This window comes from Oculina patagonica, chromosome 12 (assembly GCF_052425735.1).
Source record: "Oculina patagonica isolate OP01 chromosome 12, crgOcupat, whole genome shotgun sequence".
In the NCBI taxonomy this organism is placed as follows: Eukaryota; Metazoa; Cnidaria; class Anthozoa; order Scleractinia; family Oculinidae; genus Oculina; species Oculina patagonica.
Window position 1 is genome coordinate 32,858,114 of NC_135769.1, and position 25,831 is coordinate 32,883,944.

General features: G+C 36.7%; 1 protein-coding gene across 1 annotated transcript; it reads right to left on the bottom strand.

The window, feature by feature from the left end:
- Positions 1 to 570: 570 nt before the first annotated feature.
- LOC144633126 (transient receptor potential cation channel subfamily A member 1-like) lies at positions 571 to 25,636 on the bottom strand. The gene is made up of 31 exons (XM_078491915.1): positions 25,572 to 25,636; positions 25,356 to 25,454; positions 24,560 to 24,824; positions 18,772 to 18,928; positions 17,589 to 17,773; positions 15,877 to 15,984; positions 15,348 to 15,456; positions 14,821 to 14,918; positions 14,610 to 14,657; positions 14,199 to 14,323; positions 13,757 to 13,805; positions 13,035 to 13,232; positions 12,334 to 12,417; positions 11,544 to 11,626; positions 10,826 to 10,987; positions 10,548 to 10,659; positions 10,218 to 10,387; positions 9,413 to 9,497; positions 9,041 to 9,100; positions 8,331 to 8,411; positions 7,960 to 8,030; positions 6,661 to 6,814; positions 5,973 to 6,068; positions 5,284 to 5,450; positions 4,557 to 4,617; positions 4,219 to 4,287; positions 3,532 to 3,702; positions 2,777 to 2,845; positions 2,321 to 2,440; positions 2,038 to 2,147; positions 571 to 1,502 (listed from the first exon to the last, which is right to left on the bottom strand). The coding sequence occupies exons 3-31, from the start codon at positions 24,746 to 24,748 to the stop codon at positions 1,385 to 1,387; spliced, it is 3,309 nt and encodes a 1,102-aa protein (XP_078348041.1). The 5' UTR covers positions 24,749 to 24,824; positions 25,356 to 25,454; positions 25,572 to 25,636; the 3' UTR covers positions 571 to 1,384.
- Between the last annotated feature and the right edge of the window lie 195 nt (positions 25,637 to 25,831).

Genomic DNA, 25,831 nt, shown 5'->3' on the forward strand with positions numbered 1-25,831 from the left:
GAACCTTTAACATTCGATGTGTCGACACGGGGCAGTCTTAGATAGCTTAAGCAAGGACGTTTTTGAGCCTCGAATGGTAATCGAAAGTCTCTTTCTCCGTACCATCAAGTTACAATGCCAAAACGGGGGCGTTCAACTCATTTTCGCCTTCTGGTTGCCATCCGTGGCTCAAAAATGTCTGTGCTCTAGCTTTCTACAGCTCTTTATCTAGTTCCCTTCCCATCATACCTCGCGCTTCCCTCAATCCCTTCCTATCATGACTGTTTACAAATCAACTCATACCCACAGTCAAGGTATTTGAAACAAATGCGGTTTGTTGGCAAATCTTCGTCGAGACACTGGGAATTTACGATTCTTTAATCTTGTAAAAAAAAAGAAAAAACTAGCGCAAGTACTTCGTAAACGGTCACGCCGGAATGGTGCAATAGGCTTTGCAACTTTGCGGTAAAAAATCGCGGGCTCGTCTGTAAGTTCTTGGGGAATTGAGTCCCAGTATTTGGTCCCAGAATACCCAGGGGCCGTCATCAGTTTGCGCAGCCGATGTGGTTTGGTCTGGACACTAGCTGGCCCACTAACTTGAAGAAGTAGGCCCTCTGTTGCAAATTTAAGAAAGCACTTTTTTATTCCAGAGAGCCTTTATGTGAATACATTTTTATTCAAATTAGTTCTCGTTTAATTTTATTTTGATTGTTTACTTACTTTCTGTAAGTTCTACGTAGCTTAATAATAGCATTCTTAGTAGTTTTCTAGTTGTTATAGTATTTTAGTCATTTGTCACCGCTGACTTATTGACACGTCATTTTGCCTTGCTTTAGTTATTTCTTTGTGAACTTAGTGTTGTTGTTACCTGACTCTTTTGTACCAGTAAGACTTTATGGGATAATAGCTAGAAGCATCGAACTACTAAAAACAATTGAAGCATGTATGTACATGCGCCACGTGTAGAAGCAAATTTTTACAATTACTAGCCGCGCTGAAATAAGCACTATCAGCATTTTTTTACAAGTTATAATCACCACTTTGAAGGAGCTGGATATACATTTAAATTAACATCGAGCCTGAGTTAAAGGAGCTACATCACGGACAACGCATCTTGGCTATTTTTTTTTCAAGTTTGTTGTTCGTAATCCATCTTTATCTTCGTCAGTCCAAAACATCCTTGGTTATTTTCGCGTTTTTATTACTCCTTTGTTGTTTTTCTATGTCAAAAAATTACGATCTCGAGGTTTCCTTCAATTCGAAAGTAATCAGAAAAATGACTTAAAATATCGTGACATTGCTCCTTTAAGAATTGTTTGCACTCCACTTTGTGACATGCATGTTTACGGAGCGATTGCCGGCGCGTCCGCTTGCGGTTGGTTTCGCTATACATCCGGGACATGGCTTAGAAATCATCCAGCAGGTTCGTCCTGTTACTGACTGGGGAACGTGCGCCCAAATGAAGCGAGATGTTCTCGAGTATTGTTCTTTGTGATTGCAACTCCGCCCTTATCGCCATGATGCTGTATAAAACGAAAAAAAAAATGATTTGCAAACTCATAAAAACATCAGAGATGAACAAAAAAATGTCATAAAGGGAAAATATGAACCGTCAATGCAAATTGAAAAATTTTCGCACAATCTTCGAAGAGTATCCGCAGGGCTTCGATTCTCTTTATCTTTTATCAGAAATGACACTGACAGTTTGACAACTGTGATGTCATGCAAATCGTCAGCGAATACCTTGTTTTAACAGCTGTCAATTGATCAAGTATGATGTCTGATATCAAATATGTAACTGACGAAAACTTAACGTTAACCTATTTCCGGGTATGGCCGCATGTTGAGGACGTAGGTCGTAAAGAGGACGCGCCCGCGAACGTGCCGCTAGCCATGAGACACAAATGCATGGTTCTCTTATTTCTGTGGATTTTTTATGGTTTTGGGGCTCCGCTCTGCGTCCCTTCGGGCCGTTGGGAGCTCCACTAAATAAGTTTTTTCCACGGTAAAAAGGACAGCTTAACCTAAAAAAGTCTGACTTCATTTTGTCATATTTACCTCTCATGATGTGTGCTCAGCTGCTCTTGAAGCTGCGTCATCGTGTCTTCATCGGAGGGAGTACTTTCAATGTAGTTACATGCTGTGTAATCTACCAATCCCAAGTACCACTAGCGAAAAACAAAAAAGGCACAAATTATTACACCTTCAGTCATGCAAACCATTTATCTTTTTTAAACAGCTAGTTATGAGAACTTCCAAAACAACTCTTAAAACGACACCAAAATGGCCATGTAGACGGATTAAAAAGATCTCCGTTTTTGTAAGCGATAGTCTTACTTACCGTAAGTTTCCTTATGAAAGACTTGGAGCCTGAGTTTGGCCACAGAACCACTTTAGACACGTAAAGACGCTCCCTAATGCTGAATGGGAGTTTATTTTCAAACTGACTAATTGCTTCTATCTGTTGAGAGAAAAAATCAGTTAACACAGTGTGGTGCCCACTACATGAAGGCGTCCGTATAACCTTTCAAAATATAAGCAAGTATTTCCTTAAACATGTCTTTTAATATTAGATCTGAGAATATTTTGATACTTAGGACAAAATCTCTTACTGAATGATTTTCTTAATTCTACTTTACAATGTTCTGAAATGTATAGAAGAATTTAATGTTTTGCACGTTATTATAATTCATTGGTAATCTAGGAGAATATGATTTATTCACAACGAAGCTTGGCTCAGGGCTTATTCATCTGGAGTACAAAAAAACCGATAGGATCTATAACGATTGACTGGTACCTGTGTTTTAAGGCGCTTTAGCTCGGCATTCTTTCGCACAGACTCAATGTCTCCAACGGCCAAGCCGATCTACAAAAACAAAAATATATACTATATATAAAACGAAAATGAGAAGTAGAAAACTCGAACGCGTTCACACTGATGCAAATACAACCACTGAAGTGAGGTCAGTTTGTAAAGAACCCGCAAATAAGTTTAGAAGTAGTAGTACTTTATTCAGTTAAAACACAGTATTTCCATTCAGAGAAAAATTAAAGATAAAAAACAAAGGAAAAAAATCACTAACTACGGAAACAAAAAGAGACTAACTACTAGTAATAACATAATAACTTTACAAGTATAATTCTCAGTCATAACAAAGCTGGATTGGGGAAATGGCCAACTGTTCTTACATAAGGTGAGTAAAGGGCAACTATGTGCGCTTACCATTAGGTCAGAACTGGCAGGCCGGTCGGGTGAATTTAAATGTGAATTAGGCCCTTTTCCAGGCGATTTCCTCACAAATCCACCACAACAGTGTATAATATTTATGCATTGACTGATTTGATAGGACAAATCTGACCAACAACGGAATTCTGTTTTCGAATAAACCGACCTGGCCGGCCAGTTCTGACTAACGGTAAACGCCCTACGATCACCATAACGTGTAAACAAGCAAGCGATCGAACAAAGAAACAAACAGAATAAAAACAAACAAACTAACTTACTAAATCACTAACTAGAATTCAAATGCCTGTGCGTGAATATGTACTCACCAACAAGTTCATAAGAGAGATGGACATTATAAGAATGAAAGTGAAGCAGATGAAGCGAGCCAGCTCGGGCATCGCCAGGTCTTTTTCAACAAAGTAATGGTTGAACTCGACACCACCAGCCATCATGTCGAATACCTTGAGTATGGACATGTATGGAGACGTGTACGATAACTGAAAATAAAAATATATATATATATATATTATGAATTCTTTTCTGGTTTCACTGGCCGTTATGTAACATCGACCTTGCCCGGTTACAACATGTAATGGATAGTATTAAAATGTACATTTAGGGAATAGGCAGACCCCTTAACAGAATACTGTAGGAGATTGAATGGAATTTAACGGATAGCTAAGAGGTGGCCAAATTCTAACTGTCAAAATGATCGAGTTGGGATCTGCAAAATTTACTGATAGCTAATAAAAGGGCTTAAAAGTTTTAACTGATTACTGAACAATCAGAAAAATTGACTGATAACGGAGCTTCCAGTATTAGCAAATGGATACATAAATAAATAGATAAAAAATAAATAAGTTATAAATAAATAAATAAGTTAATTAATTTAATTAATAATGAGCTACTTGAAATTAAACTAAATTTAAAGTTAAGGATTTAATTAATTTCTTGCTTTCTACTGTTTGCATTGACATGTATGTGTCGGTGTAAACGGAGTAGAAGGTTCTCACCTCATCTCCCAACAGCAAAAAGAAGATCAACCCGTAGGCAATAACAAGCATGGAAAATACCACAATGACCTGAGGAAAAAACAGGATTGACGTCAAGCATAGCAGATAGACAAGTCACAGTCTAACTTTCTAAGAAAATCCAAAATAGCAGATTCAAAATGGCGGCTCTAATAACGTCTTATGACGTCACAGCTGCGTTGATAGAACGAAAACCTTGCCGGGGAGGGACACCACCCTCCGCTGTTATGTACTACGCACCATGTGATTTTGCACTTATCATGGACGATTTTCTTCAGATATTACAATTGACAATGGGTCTTGACGACAAATACACTCACCTTAAAAACAGATTTTAAAACTTCAAACAGCATTGTTACATAGATCCCTGAGCAAACCAGTCTGAAAGAAAGAAAGCCAAGTACAATGAGAGTTCTTTTTTTAATTCAGTTTTTATAAGCTATGTTTGGATACCCTTGGTACTAGAAGTGTTTTCCTTGTAATGAAGTTTCTGCAAGCAGCAAAGTTGCGAAAGAAACCCAGAGCAGCGAGCCAGGTTTTTCAGCAGACTGCTTTAAAACTCCGTCTTCGCGCAATTTTAGTATGACTGGAACTCATACAAACGTCTGTAAATGTTTTAATTGCTTTCAATCTCAAATACTTTAGTTAAAGCAGTTGTCCATTATTTCTTTTCAAACTTGTTATGATGACCACACAACAGATACACCTGATTGAAGAAACTTTGACCCATGAAAAGCATAAACCATAAATGATTCGACCCAAATGTAAACTTGGAAATCAGAAAAAAAGTTATCGTCGTCTGTGATAAAATGAACATCATAATAAGACAGGTTGCATAAATCATACTCTTTTATTTATATATAATCAAGATATAAAAATACTCAAAGAAAGAACATATCTTGATTATAAATAAATGGAGTATTACAAAGCTTACCAATGCTTTCTACCCAGAATCTAATTAGGTCAGACCGTTCAAGGTTCATGCTTTTCACAAGATCAGCGTTTCTTGTTTCGGTGTATACTCCCTCTTTATGGCTCGTTACTTACAGCTGGAGCTGTAGAAGCATAGCAACAAAGGCCAGTAACAGCGCTATAATCCCACACGCCCACTGTCGTTGGTCATCGATGATGCCATTTGCTGGGAGAATGGTGAGCAGTGTTGTCACGTAGGTTGACACTTCCAACAAATTAGTCAAGTCAAAATACATCCAACGCTGACGAAAAGAACAAAAACAACAAGCAATTTATATTGCTATTTTTGGTGGGTGAGAGACTGTAACCTTCTATGGTGGGAAGGGGATTCTAGCGTGGGTTGCTCTACCGGGAAACTATGAAACTCCCACACCCCCTGCTCTAGCCCCCTTTCCCTTTCTTTACCCCATCCCAGGCTGATACTTGTATAGTTCATCCCATATACGAAACCTGGATCTTGTGCAACTGTATTTTCTTGAGCAACTATTAAAATTCAACAAGAACGTCTATTCCATGTCAGCCCTAGCGGATAAATTGCAAACCCTATGGAACAGCATTGAATAGATCTGAACAGGGGGAGAGGGACATAAAATATGTTTTACGCGCTTATAAGTGAAGACATTGGCAAATAGTGTTTATATTCGTTTTTCTCAGCTAGTTAGTGAGAGAACTTAATTCTAAAGGAGAAGGAGTGAATAAGGGAATAAGGGAGAAGAGCTTTAAAGGTGAAAAAATCTAAATAAAATATTTTTTCCCATACAAACCTCACTGTATAGCTGGTAAGCTTCCAGTAATAGATTAACACAGCAAAACAGTATCAGTAAAATTTCTTTTGGATACAACCAACTTTCCCTGCAGATCTAAAAGAAAATATTTACGTTTTGCTGCAAGACTCTGAAATGTGTGGACATTAAATTATTAAGTTTCAAGTCATCCAGTGAATATGATACTCACGTGGTAATATAACGTATCGGTTTCGAGCCTTTTTATACAGCATCATATACAGAAAAATGCTTACAATACAATTACTCACACTAATAATATCACAGTTACTTTTACTACCTACAATTCATTGCTTGCAATATTTACTTTGCAATTTTTTGGCGCTTTTTGTATCAAGGGTACTCACACCAGTTTTCTGTATGATTACAAGCACTACTTATACCACTTTGAGTACTTGCGTTTCCTATAAAACGGCTTCTCGTGCCACCTACCCATACGATTACCTACTCAACTTTCAAAATACTTAGCTTCCTTTTTTTTTACAAAAAGGCTCCTTACTGGAGTCACATGCCTGTTGGATTTTACATGCAGTAATTGTCATGTCATCTTGAGTTCCGCGTTAAATAATTGCATTGTTTTTATTTAGCCTTTTTGGTCTATAAAAGCGCCCCTTGTTATGCTTTTCCTAAGACAGAGGCGATTCCAGAATGCCAGTGATATTTCACTTACCTTAAGCACGTAGTAGTGTTGAGCTTTCTCGTTAGCAATTGTGCTATTGTTTGACATGAAGGAATGGCCACAGTACAGGTAGAGAGAAAATATCGCCAAGAACATTGCATATAAAATAGCGCCCAAGAAAAACACGGTCAGACCAATGCGCCGCCTATTAAAGAAAAAAAAACGACACTAAATTAAATTTTTAAAAGCGCTGCTGGGTTTTCACAGGTCACAGAGACGACTGAGGAGCCACTCAAACCTCCTTAAGAAGTTATACCAACAGCCAGGGGCTATGTATGCGCAGGATTCTACAGTAAACTTTGTTGTGAATGGTTGATTGTTTTATTGATTGATTGATTGATTGATTGATTGATTGATTGAAGTGGATGGGTGGGCCTGAACTGAACTGAACTGAACTTAATTTTGTTATTTACAAATTGTTACAAGATTGCTTGCCCCCGCTACTACGTTTGCGGACGGGCTGGGTGGTGGGTGTGTAAGCAAGGATTGAGATCAAGAGCGTGGGAGGTAGGCAGGAAGGACGCAAGAAAACGAGTGATTAAGCCAGTGAAAGAGAGATGACAGCAAGTTGACCCTTTATTACTCTTAAACAAGACGTTCCTCCCGAAAGAAAGGATAGCACCTTTCACATTTGACAACTTTTGGGCGCAAAATGCAAATTTGTACTCCTGCATTCATGGGATGTTAAATAGTCTTAGAAATCAAAAGATACCTCTGACAGAAAATAAGATATGAATTGTTAATGTTTTAACCAAAACGGAAACACGTTTATCAGTACAAAATGCACAGGTTGTTTGTCAGCTCTTTTTGCTTTGATGGCCGACTGACAGCTGGGCGTGAAATGGCCAGGCCAGTCCCCTTTTGTACAGGTACTTCTTGTTTAAAGAAGCTACGTCACCGGGATTTCGCATATTTTTGTCCAAACTGTTCTGAAATAAGTGGTAGGCAACTTAACACATGAAAAACATTATCGCTGAACATCTAAAGGAATATATAACCTTAATTTGCGGATAGAAATCAAGTTACGGCTTTAAATATCGATTTTTTTTAAAAGACGCGCGGAAACAACTGAAAAGTTAAGCCTTAAATTTTCGAGCTGCAATCCATTTCTATCCGAGCCATCCACCGCCAAAGATGTTTGTTAACAGTTTCAGTGCTCTAATATAGCAATTGGTAATAAAAATGGACCATTATGTTAAGGTTTCCTACAAACAAATATAAATTTTGGCCGTTTAAAAATCTGTTGAAATCCGTGACATAAAGCTCCTTTAAACACAGCATCGTACATACCACTTCATTCGCACCAGTTCTCGAGTGAGAGGATGAAACAGAAGTTCTTCACGACCACATTCCAGCATAGTCTACAACAAAACAAATATTTTGCCCAAAATAATTTTGTTTGAATCGAATTAAATTTTATCACAAAGTTTTTCATTTTAAAAGTTTTAAACAAGTTTGTATTAGTTTTATGGTGTAGTTTAGTTATTTCCTTATCTATGTAGGTAGTTTTGCAACGTTTAAAAACCCTTGGTAGAAAGTTACAATAAAGTCTGTATCTGTATCTGTAAGTAAGAAAAGCAACACGCAACCATTTACTGAATAATACAAATGGCAGAGATAGACAGACAATACAATATTTATTGCCTCTCAAACAAAAGTACCTTTAATCCACAGTATTTTGTCTGGTTAAAATCTAGATCTTCGCCGGGTTTGGTATAAAGGACACTGAAATCGTACGTGATCTAAGTAAAACAAGAAATAGGTGAACGGAAATAGTAAGATGACATGTCCTTTGCAAGGAAAGCCATGTACTGACTACAACTCTAGCTTTCTGCTGGCGATGTTAGATACTAACAAGCTTTGTAGATGGTTTACAATTGATTTTGGAACGATTTTTTAAAAAGCTTGATAGTTGACACTATTAATTATCCTCAAAATGTCGCGAAGCTCTTCCAAAGCGTCAGAGGCAGCTATGCAGACAGTAAAAAATAAACATAGCATTCCGCCTGCCTGTTTGACGAAGTCTACATATTTCTGAGTTGTAAGGCACCTCAAACCTTGCAAGGGTATGAGTTATGGATGACACGAGGGAGCTGTATGCTCATGTTAGTCTTCTAGGGTACATTAAATATTTCCAGTCGCAATAACGCAAATGAGCGAATGAAACAATCAGAACTTCCAAAAAACGCCGCGTTTTCCCCTGGCCTGCTAAGCGGAAGAAACGCCTAAGCTAAATCTCGGTTGTAGTAAGGCTAAGCTCACGCGCTGTAATCACCATTGTAATTACCATAGCAAAACCCACGGGCTCAGTAAAATTGGAGACAGGAGTCCAATACCATGTGTATGATTTCACGCACCACTCAGCACTTACCGAGTAATTTGGATCAGTGTCGAGATGTGATGAAGGTTCAATGCATTTGTCCAAGACAAGCTATACGAAGCAAAATACAGAACAACGAATTCTTTTTAAATTTTCTAGACATAAGAAAAATCCCAGGCCATTTTTTCCTAAATTAGTAAATCTTTCGTTTATTAAAAATTGTTTTATATTCGCGGCACAACTTAATTCTAGAAAAATGTTATTAGCAAGTGAACGTACATTCCTTCTTGCCAAATTTCAAAGACACATGTATTTTGCCTTCTAATGAAATCACTATAAAGAACTGCTTTGGGACACTACAGATCCACTAACTCAGAAATAAACAAACAAGTGAAGAAAGCTCTAGTTACAATAAAAACTTACTTTGGCAACTTGTGGAAAACGTTCAATGAGTTTTCGCATCGGAGTCACACCCTCACATTTTTTGTTGTTTAAAATTTCCCGCCACCTAAGAACGTGATAAACATAAAATACAACATAAGCATTCAGATATTTACCAACCTACAGGAAGAAATGGCATTCCGCCTTTTAAGAGAAGGACCACATACACTGATAGGCCATTTTTAGGGGCGTATATATTTTGTAGAAATAAGGGTAAAGGTGGTAAATATTATAATGTCAGACTGTACTTATTTACAGGGGGGAATTCCTTTCCTCAGTAATGTTTAACCTTATTCAGACCGGGTGCCCATAAGATTGATAGCTTTTTGTTTGATATTTAAACAAAAGCCATGGACCATTTTACTGATTAGTCTCTTTTGTTACTTTTTGTTAAATTACTTTTGAGTCGGTTTTGGTGATTTTCTGACCACACGAAAAGTGAAGTTAAAGCTGAAGTTTCAAAACCATCGAGCGAATCATTTTTTTTCACAATTTTTATTAACAGTGTGACATAGCTGTTATTTTATGGCAAGAGGGGATGATCTAAGAAACGCATTCCCGTCTCCTATGAGAATTTTATGAAATCTATTAACAATTTCGTGCCATACTGCAACAAGTTACTTCTGATCAAGGCTTCGAACGCGCGAAAAACCAAACAGTACGTTACGTCACTTAAATAGACCAATCTGGAACCTTTTTAAAAACAGTCCTAGTTTTAAGAGATTATGGGGGGGGGGATCTATCTCTTAGATCATCCTCTCTTGTTTATAGCAATCTGTGTTCGTACTTCTCGTGTTTGATAATCTCCGTGCAAATGTCCAAGTGTCCACCTCTGATTGCTGCATCCAAGCAGTTATATCCAGTTGTTGAGACTATAGTTGCATCCGCTCCACATTTAGCCAGCTTTCGAAAAGTTGAAAGGTGCCCGAAATAGGACGCCATTATCAAGGGAGGTTTCTACAAATGAAAACAACGAAAATGGTAAAATAATAATGACAATAATTGTGATAATAATAGATGAAATGATTATCATATGTGCTAATGGTTAGCGTGTTAGACTCCGGATTTGAACACCTTGGGCCACAAGTGTATGTCATTGTGGTGGAACTCTACTTACTCTATTTTTGTCAAGACTGTTAATATCCGCTCCATAATGAAGCAGTGTGTCAGTTGTCACAGGGCAACCATGAATTGTCGCATGGAACAGGGGTGTAAGACGATCATCATCTCTGTGAAAGATAAAAGAAAAAGACGAAAGCCCATCGGTTATAACAGCCTTTAAGTTACTTAAAGAGCAAAAGCAAACACCCTTAAGGTCATTTGTTAATATGAACGGAACGACATAGGGGGTGAGTGACAAAAAGGGAAGTATGCGTAAGTCGATTTATCAGTTACCTGTAGTCAACTTCAGCGCCATTCTGCAGTAAGTGAGTTGCCACTTCCACCCATCCTTGTGAGGCTGCGAGGTGCAAAGGCGTGCGAGATCCATAATCAAAGTCATTTACAGACTCTGGGCATGCGCTGACAAGTGATCTCACCACACATAGAACGCCACTCCTGATAAAAAAACAGTCTGTGTTATTCTACCATCACGTGAGAGATCCACGGTACGGTAAGCAATGGGAACTAGCTGGATTCGATTTTAATTAAACAGACAACCTCGGCATAGCTTGCAGAGCCGCGCAATCAAAATCAGTATATGTGAGCGTGCATCATAATCCAATAGTGCACGCTGGTGGTGTCAGCAAATCACTTAGCCAGAAATTTCTTTTTCTCGCGCTGGTTTTGATGTACATCTCCACCGGCAATGCTGTAAAACAATTGGTGCATGCTTTTAGCAAAGCACTATCGAGTTATGGTGCACTTTGGAAGTTAAGAGAACACTTAAGATGCTCAAGTTGCTCGAGTAACTCTTAGGTTGTGCGCCTAACTGCACTAGAACCTGCGATGATGATGATGATTATGATTATGATTATTATTATTATTATTATTATTATTATTATTATTATTATTTATTTTTAATATTATGATCAGTTGATAAACGCTGACCGCTTCAAGCTGTTTTGAGCGTTTCACTTGCAGACTTATGAACACTTATAAAAATTGTACACACTCTGCAGCAAAGTGAAGAGGTATCCTCTCCTCGTTTTCTTTTGCCCTGACATCAGCTCCGACAAGGATTAGACGGTTTATTACCTATTGTGAGAAGAGATACAAACACGAAACCTTTTATCATTTTCATACTATAGAAACATCTTCTAATACTAAGATTAAAAGAAAGAAAACAGTTAGTTATCGGCATCGTCCGCCATTTGTATAAGACAGTTGTAGGATCATGTCAATTTTTAGAAAATTAAATCGGGTGGAAGAGATTAAAAGCAGTTTGCTCACTTTTCGGGTTATTAAAAATGGCCTCTTGACAATTATTAAAACAAGAAAAACTGAAATCCATGTTTACAGTCTACATTCATTGGTCACGTGTCTTGGCATTTCCATGACAGCTATGTTTCTATGGGGTGTTTTCTATGAGCATGTTTTATCGAGATTTGGTTTCTTTTAGGCATTATTTTTTATTTTCCGTAGAAATCAGTTTTTATGAAGAGTTTATTCCAAAATCTTTAAAGGTTAAGCATTCTTGCTTTTTTCTATCTTTTTAAATTAATTTCTGGAGATTCTCTGACAATTAAAAAAATTATAATCCAAGATGGCGGACTAACTGAAATAGATGACGTCATTTTAGCGCGATATGACGTCATAACTCAGTTTCTTCGCATTCTTTTTTTTTGTCGACTAGGGTGGTTTCACACGAAAAAATGGAATATTCTGTTGCGTACGCAAAGGAATCGTACATTTAAGCAATCTATCGATTTGTCTTGTCGTTGCATGTTCTAAAATAAACTTACATCCACGTTACATGTAGCAGCAGCATAGTGCATTGCTGTCTTCCCGTATTGGTCTTTGTTCTCCAAGAGGTTATGACCTCCATTCTGAAACCATAAAATCATTTTAAGGTTTGATTTGTTTAGTCCCTACACGCTGAAATCCTATCCTGAAATCCTATTGGAGGCAAGCGTGGCCGAGTGGTTAAGGGCGAGGGTGTTGTAATCTGGAGGTCCCCGGTTCAAGACCTGTCCTTGCCACTAGCTGGATTTGTTTCTCGGTTGTCCCGAGTTCAAATCCTCGACCACGCTTTGTATTAGCCAACTGGTCTCCCTCCTGCCAGTTGGGATTTTTAACCTTGTTACGTTTATTTAAAAATATTTGTTTCCTTTGTTTCAGTGGCATGTCTGTAAACTAGCTATCTCGTTGAGATATGAAGTTAAGTGCATGACCACGATAAACATATTGTTATTTTTTTTTATTTTTTCCCCTTGAAATAACCATTTTTACGTTTTATTTTATTTTCCAATTTTATTGTTATGGTTCGCCTGGCTCATGATCATGCGAGGGAATTGTCACTGAAAACAACTAAATGTTATATTACTGGAGAAGGTTCCTCACATTAGCCTAAGACATTGCAAAATGTTTCCATTCGATTCATTCTAATTCAAAAGGATCATTCATTTCAAAAGCAAATTTCGTTTTACTACATAAAATACTATACCTCCAAAATCAAGTCCACAGTCTGAATGTCAGCGCATGCGACGGCTACATGAAGTACTGTTCTCCAGTTCGCATCTCTGAACTTTAATGGGAAACCGCGTGCCAGGAAATACTTGACAGCGTGGTGCTGGCTCCGCTTCACAGCGCACATTAATGGACAAGGTGAGCAGGTTTCTGTAGTTGGACAAACCTGCGCTCCCTAAAAACAACAATGGCAACTGTAAAAACAATATAGGTTTACCTTATTGTTACTTATTTTCGCGGGACTCAATTTTCGGTGCGATTTTCAGAAAATTGCGAAATTTAAGACCCGCGAAAATTTCTTTTCAACGTTTTCTATTGTATTTTTTATGTTAATTACGTATTTTGGCCAAATCGCGAAAATTAGGTCCCGCGAAATATGCCCGTTTCATTTTCGCGAAATTAAGTTCCCGCGAAAATAAGTAACAATAAGGTAGATTGGTTTGAATGAAAAATAACTGTTTCTTCTTTGTTTATTGTTACATTTGCGTCATATGACACTTCTCTGAAAGAAAACTCATTATTTTCCAAATAAGTGATAGGTAGTCAGGAGTTTTATCATTACGAATCATGCATCTTGTGACTCGTAAAACCAGTGATCAACCACAAGCGTTGCCTTAGTTTATATTTTTTCGCGCGGGACGACATTTTTATGAACACAAGAAGGCCAACGTAGGTCTGCTTGTTTTCCAGAAGTGTTACCTGGTCAAGGAGGTATTGAATGATAGGCACATGTCCATCAAGTGAAGCTCTGAAGAAAAGGAAAAGACCACGATATAAGAAAGCAGTTAACTGTACAGGAGTTAATGACTATACAGACTATCAGTAAAAATATTACTCAGAGACAGAGATGCACTGCAAGAGAAAAGAACGTACAAGCAAATTTAAACCCCCACCGTGGAAAAAGGACGGGAGGGACCCCCCTCCCCCTAAGGTTTTCGTTCCATTAATGTGCAGCGAAATTATTTTGCACTATATAAAAAGCCCTTAGCTTGCTCTACAAGATGACTTAACTTTCTTGGCTGTGACGTCTTACTACGTCATTTGATCTACCATCACCATTTTCTTAGAAAGTTAAAAAATAACGGAAATTAATAAATAAATGTGGAACCGTGGGTTAAATGACAAGTGAATGTGCAGTTACCTTTGTAAAGGAGTTAATCCATTGCCATCTTCACTTTCAATCTTGGCACCATTATTTACTAGAAGCTTTGCTATTTCCAAGTTACCTTGACTGCAAACCAAATGAATTGGCATGGAAAAATCCTCCTAGAAAAGACAATAATTACAAATGGTAAAACCTCTTCAAAATGTGAAAGCAAGATCAGATCTCGAAACAAAATGTATAAAAGTGCAAAGTGGGCGAAACATCATAATTGAGATTATTTTTTACCAATTTTTTTTTTTCGAAAAACCTCTCCCGAATGATTAAATGTATGAATTGAATGTCCAATGTACTTCATCAGGCGAAAACTTTAATACACAGTTCTAAAACGGTGCGAGCTCTTTGAGCAGTGATGCCCCGCCCCGCTGAGTTGAAATGATTTTGAATTACCTGTGCTTTGCTAATGTCAGCCCCAGACTCCAGACACAGTTCTACGATCTGAAAACAATGAAATATAACACAACAAAATAAATAACAAGAACTACAGATAACATACGCCCTTTATTCACAATACACTGAGTTCTAGTACAGTACAAATTTGAAAAAAACGTTTTAAACAGGCAGTAAAGGATAATGAAGGCATGAGAATCAATCCTCTTACCTCTTTATGTCCATGTTTAATGGCCAGATGTAAGCAAGCATTTCCATAATTATCAGGGCTGTTTAACAATGTCCGGGTCGACAAACCACCATATTTTGCTGTGTTGAAATAAAAAAAAACAATAACAAACTTAAAGCTTCTACTCGATAAATGTATTCCGAGTCTATAAACTGTTGTATTTATCTTTTCTTTTAACGGCCAGACTTGTGGTTTTTTTTAATACTGAGTTTCATAGAGTAAGCGCGTGGGGGACTTCGCCTTGTTACCAGTATCACATTTGCTCTTGCATATCGTTACGATGCTAAAATTTATAATCTATACTATTCTATAAGTATTACAGATCTCTCTGACTTAAATTTTTTTTTACTTCATTTTGCTTTTTGTTTAGCAAGAAACATTATTATTTAACAATTTAAGGCGGAAAAACGACAACAAAGTACTAGATCTGTGGGAATTATAGATCTTCGCTTACAGAGCCTTATTTCGTAAAACAAAAATTGCAAAAGGAGCTATGCATTGTGTTGTACCTTTTCGCAGCATTTCTCTGAAAGCGTCCACGTGACCCTCTCTCGCTGCTAGGTGCAGTGGTGTGTAACCGTCATTATCACGGAGGGCCATGTCACCTCCGTATAACACCTGTAAAATAATTACAGTATGGCCGTCCAGTTATCCTTCCTGAAAATTAAACTCCCTCATTGAAGCAAGAAAGTATTTTAACCTTCAGTTTCCAGTTTGAATAAAGTTATTAAAATACCTGAAATTTTTTAAATATTAATGTCGTTAAATTAATTTACGTTATAAAACGTGCCTTTAATTATTCTTAAGGGAGATCGCGTCGTCTCTTTAATTTCGGTAAATCTTCATGAATATTTCCAAAGCGTATCCGACCGTTTTAGACCAATCAGAATACGCACGAGCACACAAGAGGACGTCAGTGTCACCAAACGGGAAACATCAAAGGTCATGTTTCTTAGCAACTACAGCAACTACAGCAACTTTCTTCCTTAAATGAGTCTATTTTCTACCAAGTTTTGTTGATTTATTGTATTTACTCACCAACTTCCTTATAACATCTGTCTGTCCTGCCTGCGCTGCGGTGTGCAATGGAGTGGCTTTGTCGTTATCCTCAAGATTTACAGGAATTCCTCCTTCATTTAACAGAATCTAAATGATGCATATTAAATAGATTTAGCCAAGACTAAAAGCGGAGCTCCGCGATAATTTACTTTGCCCTTTATTTAAGTATTTGAATTAACTGACCATGGACATAAAAAAATTGGTATTGAGCCCGCGATCCAATAGAAAAACATTTTCCGGTCAGCGGTCAACATTATAAAAACTCGTCACCTCGATGAGTTATACACCTGAGCCCGCGATATAGTCACGTGATACTGGTCAGCGGACACCTTGTGTTGACAGCTGTCAATTGGCCATAACGTGGATACCCAGTATCAATACTAGTTATGCAACGCTTTCGAGTGGTATACTTAACAAATAGATTCCATTTTGCCGTGCGTCTGTTCAGTTATAGATCACAGATGACGTCAAAATGTGGTAAGAACAAAAAAAGTGGCCCACGAGCCGCAAGGCGAGTGGGTCACTGTTGTTCTTACCACATTTTGACGTCTTCTGTGATCTATAACTGAACAGACCCACGGCAAAATTGAATCTATTTGTTTTATATAATAAAACTCTGATTTGTACTATGAACTCTGATCACGCGCGCGAGTCACACCACCGCGTGACGTCATCTATGCGTCTGTACTCTGATAGATCATAAGTAAGAACCAATCAAAATGCGCGTAGAATTCAGGTTATTATATAATATGGAATATCCCACGAGTCACTTGTATTTTCTCGGTATGCACACGAGCCTTTAGGCGAGTGTGTATACCAAGAAAATACAAGTGACAAGTGGGATATTCCATAGTATACCACGAGAAAGTGTTGTGTAACTATTTTATACCATGCCATAGAAATACGCCGACTAAATTACGTCGAGAATAAGAAAGCAGCGCACGATGGGAAGGTTGAGTTGAATACCGTCGAATATACAACGGTTTTCCTGAATTCTGATTGGCTGTATTTTCTATGGCATGGTATAAAAGATGTTAGCGTCTATCTATTTCTGAAGTGGGCGACGTACGTACGTACGGACGCGCCCGCAAGCCATGCCGCTAGCCATGATGACCATGTAAACTAAGTTTATGGTTTTCCTATTGCTGTGAATTTTCTATGGGTATGGGGCTCCGCTCTGCGGCCCTTCGGGCCGCTGTGGAGCTAAGCTAAAAAGATGGCCCTATTTGACATAGGTCCGCAATGCGCATGTATATCTTACGCTACCTTTAAAGAGTTAAGCTTAAAATGTAGCATCTGGCATGTGATTTCTTATAGTTTTTCTTAGCTGGTAACTTTTTTTACTTTTTGTTTTTTTGATTTGTCTTTACGTAACTGTTGGTAATTAGTAAATATTTAGCGTATTTTCTGCGGCATAATGTATTGGGCAGCTAGTTCCTGTTATTGCAAACATGGAGTGTTTGTTGCAACTTAAGCGTTCACAAATTCAAACGCTAGGGTACAGACGATAAGAGTATAACTGAAGCAAAACCAAAACGACGACTGAAAACGTGACTTGGCTTTTGTGCATTTTCAGACGTTGGCTCTGGCTGCTTGTGTTTACTTTGAGTTCTCATGTTTTGACCTTTTTTAATTTTGTTTGATTACTTCGATCAACTACTATAAAACTACTTATAAAACTACTGGCCTACCTCCATAATCCTGATATGCCCTTTACGTGCAGCAAAGTGCAGTGGTGACTGACCATTACATGTTTTCTTTACCATGTTGGCGCCATTTTGAATAAGCGCACGACACGCATCGTACGAGTTGAACTTGCTGGCACATGTCAGCGGTGTCATGTATGAACAACTCTTGGTAGCAGTAGCATTAATATCTGTGTGGAAAAAGAAAAAAACTCTTTTCAGATCTGTTTGGCGTTCAAATTAAAAGTGGCGACTACTTGGAAAGAAAGCATTCTTTTTTGTACTGTTTTGAACGCAGGAAAGGTGTATCGAAAAGCTTAATTAAATATATAATAAACCGTGTAAAACATCTATTTGATAAACCAACGCCCGTATAGACTTTTCCCCGCCCCCACTAACTGCCCCTCGGTCTCTGAGGATGGTATTTTTAAGGATGCTATAAAACGTCGCGCTTGGAAGAATTTTATTGAAACATAGAACCCTTTTAAACGTAACCCTTTTTAATATTTAGAATAATTTTATTTTTTAGCTGTACATTTTTAACATTTTATTGTAATTTGCCCTGAAAAACCATTTTTGGAGAGGTAAATTAAATCTTATATACAACTAGGGCTTTCAATTGGGAACGGGACACTAAAAAAAATGTAAATAAATTCGTCCAATAAACATCGATTTTAAGAAACTCGACGGAGAGCTACTCAGAGAAGGAAAGAAGGAAAGACGCAAACGTTTTATCTGCAAGCGCACAGGGTCATTCACATGTTAAAGTATAAATAGAACGTACGCATAATTTCATTTATATAAACTCGTCACGATTTACGATTCACTTTTAGCACTTTACTACTCGCGCCTGGTGCTCTACATTTCACGCCCAACGCTTCACGCTTCACGTTTCACGTAATATCTTTTACTTTTCATGTTTCGCGAATCATCCTCCAGTTACTCTTCATGCTTCGTTAATAAATGAAGAAAAGAAACACCTCGTTTGTTGGTGGTCATCAGATTGAGTACAGCAACAGTTACTCTGGTGTTGGTCCCGTCCCTGCCGTTTTTCAGCCATTTTACTGTAACTATACCCCCTAAAAGACGGACAACTCTCAAAGTTGGTCCCGACGGCGTCCGTCGTAGAAATAGTTGAGTGTAAATCTAATGCATTTCAATAACTCTAAGTTAAGTAAATCTTCCTTACCCGCTCCAGCGTCAAGTAGTAATTGAATGATTTTTACAAAGTTTCCTCTCGCGGCATGGTGAAGTGGAGTCAGTCCATCTTTGTCGTATTCATCACAAGCTGAAGGATTTATTCGAATCAACCGTTCTGCAACGTCTGCCATGCCATCACGACATGCCTAGTAAACAAGTACGTCAAAATGATTTGTTAAAAGTTTACGGAAAAGACGAACAATATGTTTTATTTGTATTTTTATAATTTTAAGCTTTTTATATTCGTCTCTTGAAAAGTGGGCCACGAAGTTATTTGTAACTTAAGGTCGCGGGGGATACCTACTGCATGAATAAATTCATGAAGCGAAATTTCGCTAGACCTGCATGTTTTAAAATGCTTATTTCTCCGCTGTTATGGGTGCGATTAAGCTCAAATTTTACAGAGACATAAAGAAATGATGAATGATTATGTATGTCATCTTTTATTTGGTGAATTAGACTTAACGGCGATGTTATAGCCTTGTTAGTGCCAAACTGGGAAGAACATGATTTTGTGGCAGAGTTTGCGGAACGAGTAGGAGACAGCACACTCTGATCTTGTCAAAAACTAATCAGTCAATATCTCTAGAGTGTCATAACAAAAGCGGATTTTTTAATTTAAGATTTGCCAGCAAGTAATGGCGGTTTAAATGCGTAAATTTTAATTGAATGCCTTCTACCACTTTCTAAAAGCGCTCTTTTAAAATTCCGCTTCTGTTATGACACACTACAGTATTCATAGTTTACCTATCTGCAGTGGCAAGTCATGAAGTTATGTATCCGCGCTGTATTCTCTGCCACAAAATTGTCGGAAAAGTCCAAACTTTGAGATTTCCGAAGGTGTCCCGACCAAAACACGATCAGTTTCCAAAGGAGAGATGTAATTATGATAATTATATTCCACGCTTTTATGGTGAGAACAAGCGTTTTTAAAGAGGACACGATCGTTTATGCCGAATATTATTGTGATTACTCTGAGCTGCAGAAATTTTCAAATTTGAATAAAAACAAGCTCACAGACTTCCTACAATCTATATCAACGTATAAAGCTAAGTGTTGTTTTAAATCGGTCAAAATATCAAAGAAACAGGATTTTTTTTTAAATCACGCGCACGCACTCATATTTTTATCCAGTCATGAATATCTCGTAAAGTTGTCGATGTCAGTCGTTGCACTTCGTGCATACGCTTTAAATAAATGTATAATGATGAGCCTAAGGTGTCCCCCGCGACCTTAAGTAAACGATTTACCCACTGAAAGTAAAGCCTTTATTTTACTTTACTTTCCCCTTTACTTAACTTAACTTTCCTCTTAACTTTCCCTACTTTCCTCTTTACATATTTAAATATTTTTTGTTGTCTTCCATAAAAGGAGTGACGTTTGTTGTTACGTGGAGTGACGAACTTTATTGAATGTTTTTAAGTCCCAGGCGTTCGGCTATGTAGGGCCACGGGACTACTGTAAAAGACCACCGTAAATTGGCGCGAATTGGAGGAAAAATGTCTCTTAAATATAGGAAATTAACGCAAGGGACGGGGCAATTTTTCAAAATGAAGAAAGTTACCGCGATTTTTGATGTCTCTAAAATATATTTTGGCTGCTGTTCTGCCGGATCTTCTGAAAGCAAGAATAAACTGGAAATATTGCAGATAACATATTTTTAAGGCTTTTACATTGTGAAAGACTAAAACAAAACCGCACAGAGGAGAGAAAGATATTGTTTTCTACTTTCTTTATGTGTTCGGACAGTATCCAGTATTTGGAATGAAATTAAGGTCTTGGAAATTAATGCTCCACTTAAATGATGTCGTGAAAATTAACGCTCACAGAAAATAACGCGACTTAAATGATTTAACGATTCTAAATTTTGATAATTCGCGTTAATTTTATGGAGCGTTAATTTCCTTTAATAAGGTATTATAGCTAGGCAGAATAAAAGTCACATGAAGTTTATTACTTTTGAAAAAGACATTGCGATGATTATCTATTAAACATCATTGTTAAGAACGTTTAACTTTAAAGGCGTTACCGTCTTTATTAAGGGTATCCCTAATGAAGTTTTCTGTTCGATTATTTTGCCTCAGATTATTTGACAAAATAACTATTTTTCCCTTAAACAAAAGTCAGTATTAAAAATCTTTTGAGAGGGCATTATTATCAGGAAATTAGCAAAGGCAAAAAGGGCCGCTGTGAGCAAGAGACCGTTTGACCAGGCTAGCGCGTATCGTATGTCGTTTATCCGGATATCACACTGCAGTATAACGCAATCTTTGTTGAGACAAATAGGAAATTAAATAAATAATAAAAATATAAAATAAAGTATTACTTTGTTCATTGAGCAAATCTACGAAAAAATGTTTATTTGCATCCTTGGTCTGTGAATTCATAACAACTGCATTTATTTGAATTCCATCAGATCCTCGGACTATACTATTTATACAATCACTAACATTGCTTCTTATGTTAAAAAAATGTAAGATGCAGTTGGATAACATCTTTTCGACACACAAGGTGTCAGCTACTATTATTTACTGTAAGTTTTCCTCAAAATTATGTAAGACCCCTCGTGAAACGCCATCGCTTCTGCATGCGTCGCGTGCCAGTTATTAATTAAACCTGTTAGCCTAAACAAAAGAATGTTCATTATCAATAATCAAACACCTGTGCACATGATGTCATGTCAGTAAAAATAAAACAGTGCATCACAGTGACTCAGCAGAAATAAGGCAATCGGAGCTAATTTATTTTGGGAACTGAAAAAGCAAAATACACGGAATGTATGGCATTCAAGACTACCGCCGTGAAGAAGATCCGTGATTTTAACCACATTTCGCTTGTTCTTTACGGGAGTAAAACAAATGTTTGCTTCCAATTCAACCTATTTATGATACGATAGTTTCAAAAGTATTACGATCAGAATCGCACAAAGCAAAGCCAAAAAAACGACTATGTACATGCTTGTAATGTTAAGCTTTTCTAACAATTCGATAGTTTTCAATGCATAAATTATTCGGTAACATATAAAAATCAGTGCTGAAATTTCAGAGGCGTATTTATGAAATTTTGGATCGTTGTCTTGCACCTGTTCAAACGCCTTGCCAATTCACGAAAAGTCGCCGCCTTTTTTTATACAGTTGACGTCATTAATTTTCTTCTTAATCCTAACTCTCCTATGGGAGAACAGAGCCATAACGTCATTAATACTTTCATAAAAATCGTGATACCTCGAGGAAACAAACCCCTTTATTTCTGGAAAAAGTACTTTAAGTTATAAAACAATAAAGAGGATAATACTTAGACAACGATGTCTTCAAGGACGCTAATTTTCAACAATTGATACTATGTGAAAAAAGTTCTTGAAGTCAATCCAAGAACAGATGACAGTGCCATTTAAAAATTATTATCTTATTGACCTAGTATTTCATGGGAAATAATTTTCAGAATCACAAAAGTAAAATAAACCTTATAAAAATATTTCTTTTCACGCTTTTTTGATAAGATGTAAGTATAATCAATGTATTCTTACAGCTCTTTTAAAATTGAAACGTGTGCGCGTGCAGTAATACGTGTGTGGAATTTATGATATATCAAACCGCATCTATAATGAATTTAAATTTAGCAGCTAAATTAATTGGAAAGACATTTGCTGAATTTGAAATTGGAAAGTGTCAAACATAATATGGATCGTTTTCCTAAATTATTCAACTTTCATTAACTCAAAAAATAAAGGAGGTTTCTGGAAGATAAACCTTTCTCTTTTTCAGTGGGTATTCTTACGAGTGTAGTATTTACAGACTTGAGTGTAACAAACTTCCAATTCTAACGAAGGACCTTTTTATTTTGAGACTGGATATTTCAAAAAACATTTTGAATACAGGACTTTGCAGCATTTATAACGATCCCCATTTATTATACATGTTACCAAGTTTTTTTTAATAAAGGTTAAATGTACCTAGTAAATTATTCGTTATGACAAACCAATTTATTTCTGTTTAATCACAAAAAATTCTCACGGAAGAAAAACTTAATGAAAGAATGAATTCCAGCCCAACTTATTTGCTGCTTTGGTGTGTCCATATTCATTTCAGTAATTTAATTGCCATAAACGGTGCGTTGATGCATTGTAATATTTTTTTTATATCAGAGAAAAAAACTTGTCAGGCCTGAAATGGTCATAATTCTTCCCAAAATTCGTCTAACTTGAAACTGATAAAAAATGATTAACGGAAAAATATGGATTAATGTTTTGGTTTACCTTGAACAGTTATAATAACTGTACTTTGCAGGGACAAAATTAAACTTTGTTACGAAAACAGAAAAATTAATCAGATGTTTCTTTTCGACAGTATATTTCTGTCTTTGTAAAATGTACTTTTAGTGAATCTTTCCGTGCACCAGCAATACTGGCCCTAACATAGGAAGCACAACAATGGGACATGCATCACCCTACTGCGAAAAACGAAAGAGAAACAAATATGACATGAATACATTTCATGTATATGACAATTGTTGTCAAATACTCTGTAGAACTTGTCATCTCGCAGTGATCTAACTCGAGCAACAACAAATATTGTAGCAATAACAAATATTATAAAATTACTCATCTCAAAACGTAAGCGTGTTTTGAATAGAAATATTAGGGCAACGGCTATTTAATCTACGGTGAAATGTTTTGGTTGCTAGTTATCTACAAGCTAAAGAAAATATGATTTTGGCAAAACCTTTCTTATGATAATTTCAAAAAGATTGTAATTGTGTAGGAATATAACTAATCTTTTAGGTTTATTTTCTTCCAATTCAAACAGGTCCCTGCCTTCTTATTGATTAATTACAACTAACATAACGGAATAAATATTTTTTTCCAATAAAACATTTCGTATTCAACGTTTTTCAACGTTTCTAAATTTTGCACTGAACTTTTTTCTGACTTGGAAAAAAAAAACGAAAAAAAAAAAACGTCGACACCGCGCAAAAGAGCACAGCAAAATAAGCAAAATTCCTAATTTTGAGAGATATGCCTTGAACCAGGGAAAAAATAAGCTCAGGAAAAGGTTGTCAATGGATGTTGAGTATACAGTGTTGGAAAAATTTTTATATACGAAGGTGATCCTTTAAAAAATTAATAGAAAATATAAAATTTGAGCCGATATGAGGCAATATTACTGTAACGTCGATGGTGACACTGTTGGAAGATGACATTTAAATTAACTTTAAATTGTAGTGGCACCACATTTTGCAGCAAGCCATGTCAGAGATAACTGAAAAAACTCTTCTAGCTTAATGAACAGCATATGGATACTAATAAATGTAATATAGAGGTTTACTGTACTGAAGGCGTATTGCAAAAACACGTATACTGCATATCGGATCGGTATATTATCACTGCGGCGTTCTTGTTTATTATTTTTTCTCATGACAAAATGAATATGGGTGAAACGTGAGGTTGATTTTGGGTGAAAAATCTCGAGTTATTTGAAGCAAAACGTCTAAAATTGCAGATTTACATACGAATAAATTTAACATAAACATCATTATAAGTCGAACATGATATTCATTTCAAGCCAACAACATCGTTTGTATTCTCTCGAAGAGATTATGCCAGTTAGAATATGGGTGCATACAACTCGCGCTACAGTGTAACGATAAGGTACGGTATCATTTCCTCTTTTTGCTGAACTTGTAAAAAAACATTAAAGCTTTTTCGCGACAGAGAAATTCATGGTCGTTACGAAAGTGATTATTTTTATTAACAGAAACGATTAAAAAACCTTCCCTACCTGATGCAACCCAATCCTTTTGCACGGATTTCGTTCCACAGTTTCATTGATACTTTGTTGGAGAGAATTCTCTCCCATGGAATTGTCAGAAACTCTTCGAGAATTTCTGCTGCTAAGCAGACTCAAGCGGAGGGACATTTCTTTGTCATCAATTCCTTCCAGCTTAATGTACTCTGAGTCATCTAACATTTTGTTCAGCTTTTACTCCGGAGATGAAATTATCAATCCAGGCTTTGTTTGCAGACGTCACGAAGAACTTCTTGGCCTGTGGTTGGTTCATGAATTGTGTCAACAGAATAGAATACAATTGTGTTGCTCTACAAATTACTGCTAAAATTGTCTGCAAAAGCAGGGGTTCACTTATATTACATTACAAGTGCAGGCCATTTCCATAACAATTAAAATCTAACTTAGAAATGACTTATTTTAATTGCAAAACAGGCATCAGCAAATAATAAAACGTCATTATCTCAATGTTAATTACTTCGGCTTGTCAGAACAATTTTTTTGTGAACATTTCTGTCACAAATAGTGTGCAGAAGAATATTAAGACTGTAAATGAACCATTAATAAAAGACGGCATCTATTCTTACAAAATTTTTCTATTTACATACAAGATATAAATCTTATTTCCGTCTTTCATAAAAATAATTGGAAGAAGCTAAGTACAGTTCATTATTGTGCAAGGGGACTGAAATTAGACTTGAGGGGACAATAAATGCCATATCTTAACTCCTGCCTTGTTATTTTAAAACTTACATTTGCGATGAATATAATGATTAAAAAGTAACCATACCTCCAAGCAGTATTTCGTTGAGGTTTTGTTTCTCTGCTTTTGATTTAAATGACATCTAAGGTGCCTGGCTTAATTTCGTATCACCTGCCGTTTTTAGCGCTGATATGCAAAAAACCACGAACATTTAATGATTAATATCAGCATGCCTTAATTTTTGCCTTCCTTAGGTGTCCCCTGTTACGTTTGTTATAAAGCAAAACAACCATCTTCACTTACAAGAAAAAAAAAAGAGTTTCTTCCCACTTCAGTCCTCGAAGCGATGCTGAAACCCACCTCAGTGAATTTAAACGCCAGTGCTTAATTAAATGGCTTGTTTTTTTCAAATCGTGATCGTATTTTATATTGAGCGTTTACCGATGTTGACCAATGACATTTTGGGTCTTTTCCATTTAATTAAATATAAGCACCTTATGTGATCGACTAGTCACAAAGAAAGTGCAAAGTCATGCAACCTCTTAGCGAGATGGAATTCTTTT

Bases quoted from the DNA above. Each gene is read 5' to 3' on its own strand.
- LOC144633126 (XM_078491915.1), bottom strand. From the start codon at position 24,748: ATGTTAGATGACTCAGAGTACATTAAGCTGGAAGGAATTGATGACAAA. The intron at 14,919-15,347 runs GTACAACACAAT...ATTTCAACACAG, and splicing joins CAGAGAAATGCTGCGAAAAG to CAAAATATGGTGGTTTGTCG. The intron at 2,148-2,320 runs GTAAGTAAGACT...GTTTTTCGCTAG, and splicing joins CTTTCATAAGGAAACTTACG to TGGTACTTGGGATTGGTAGA.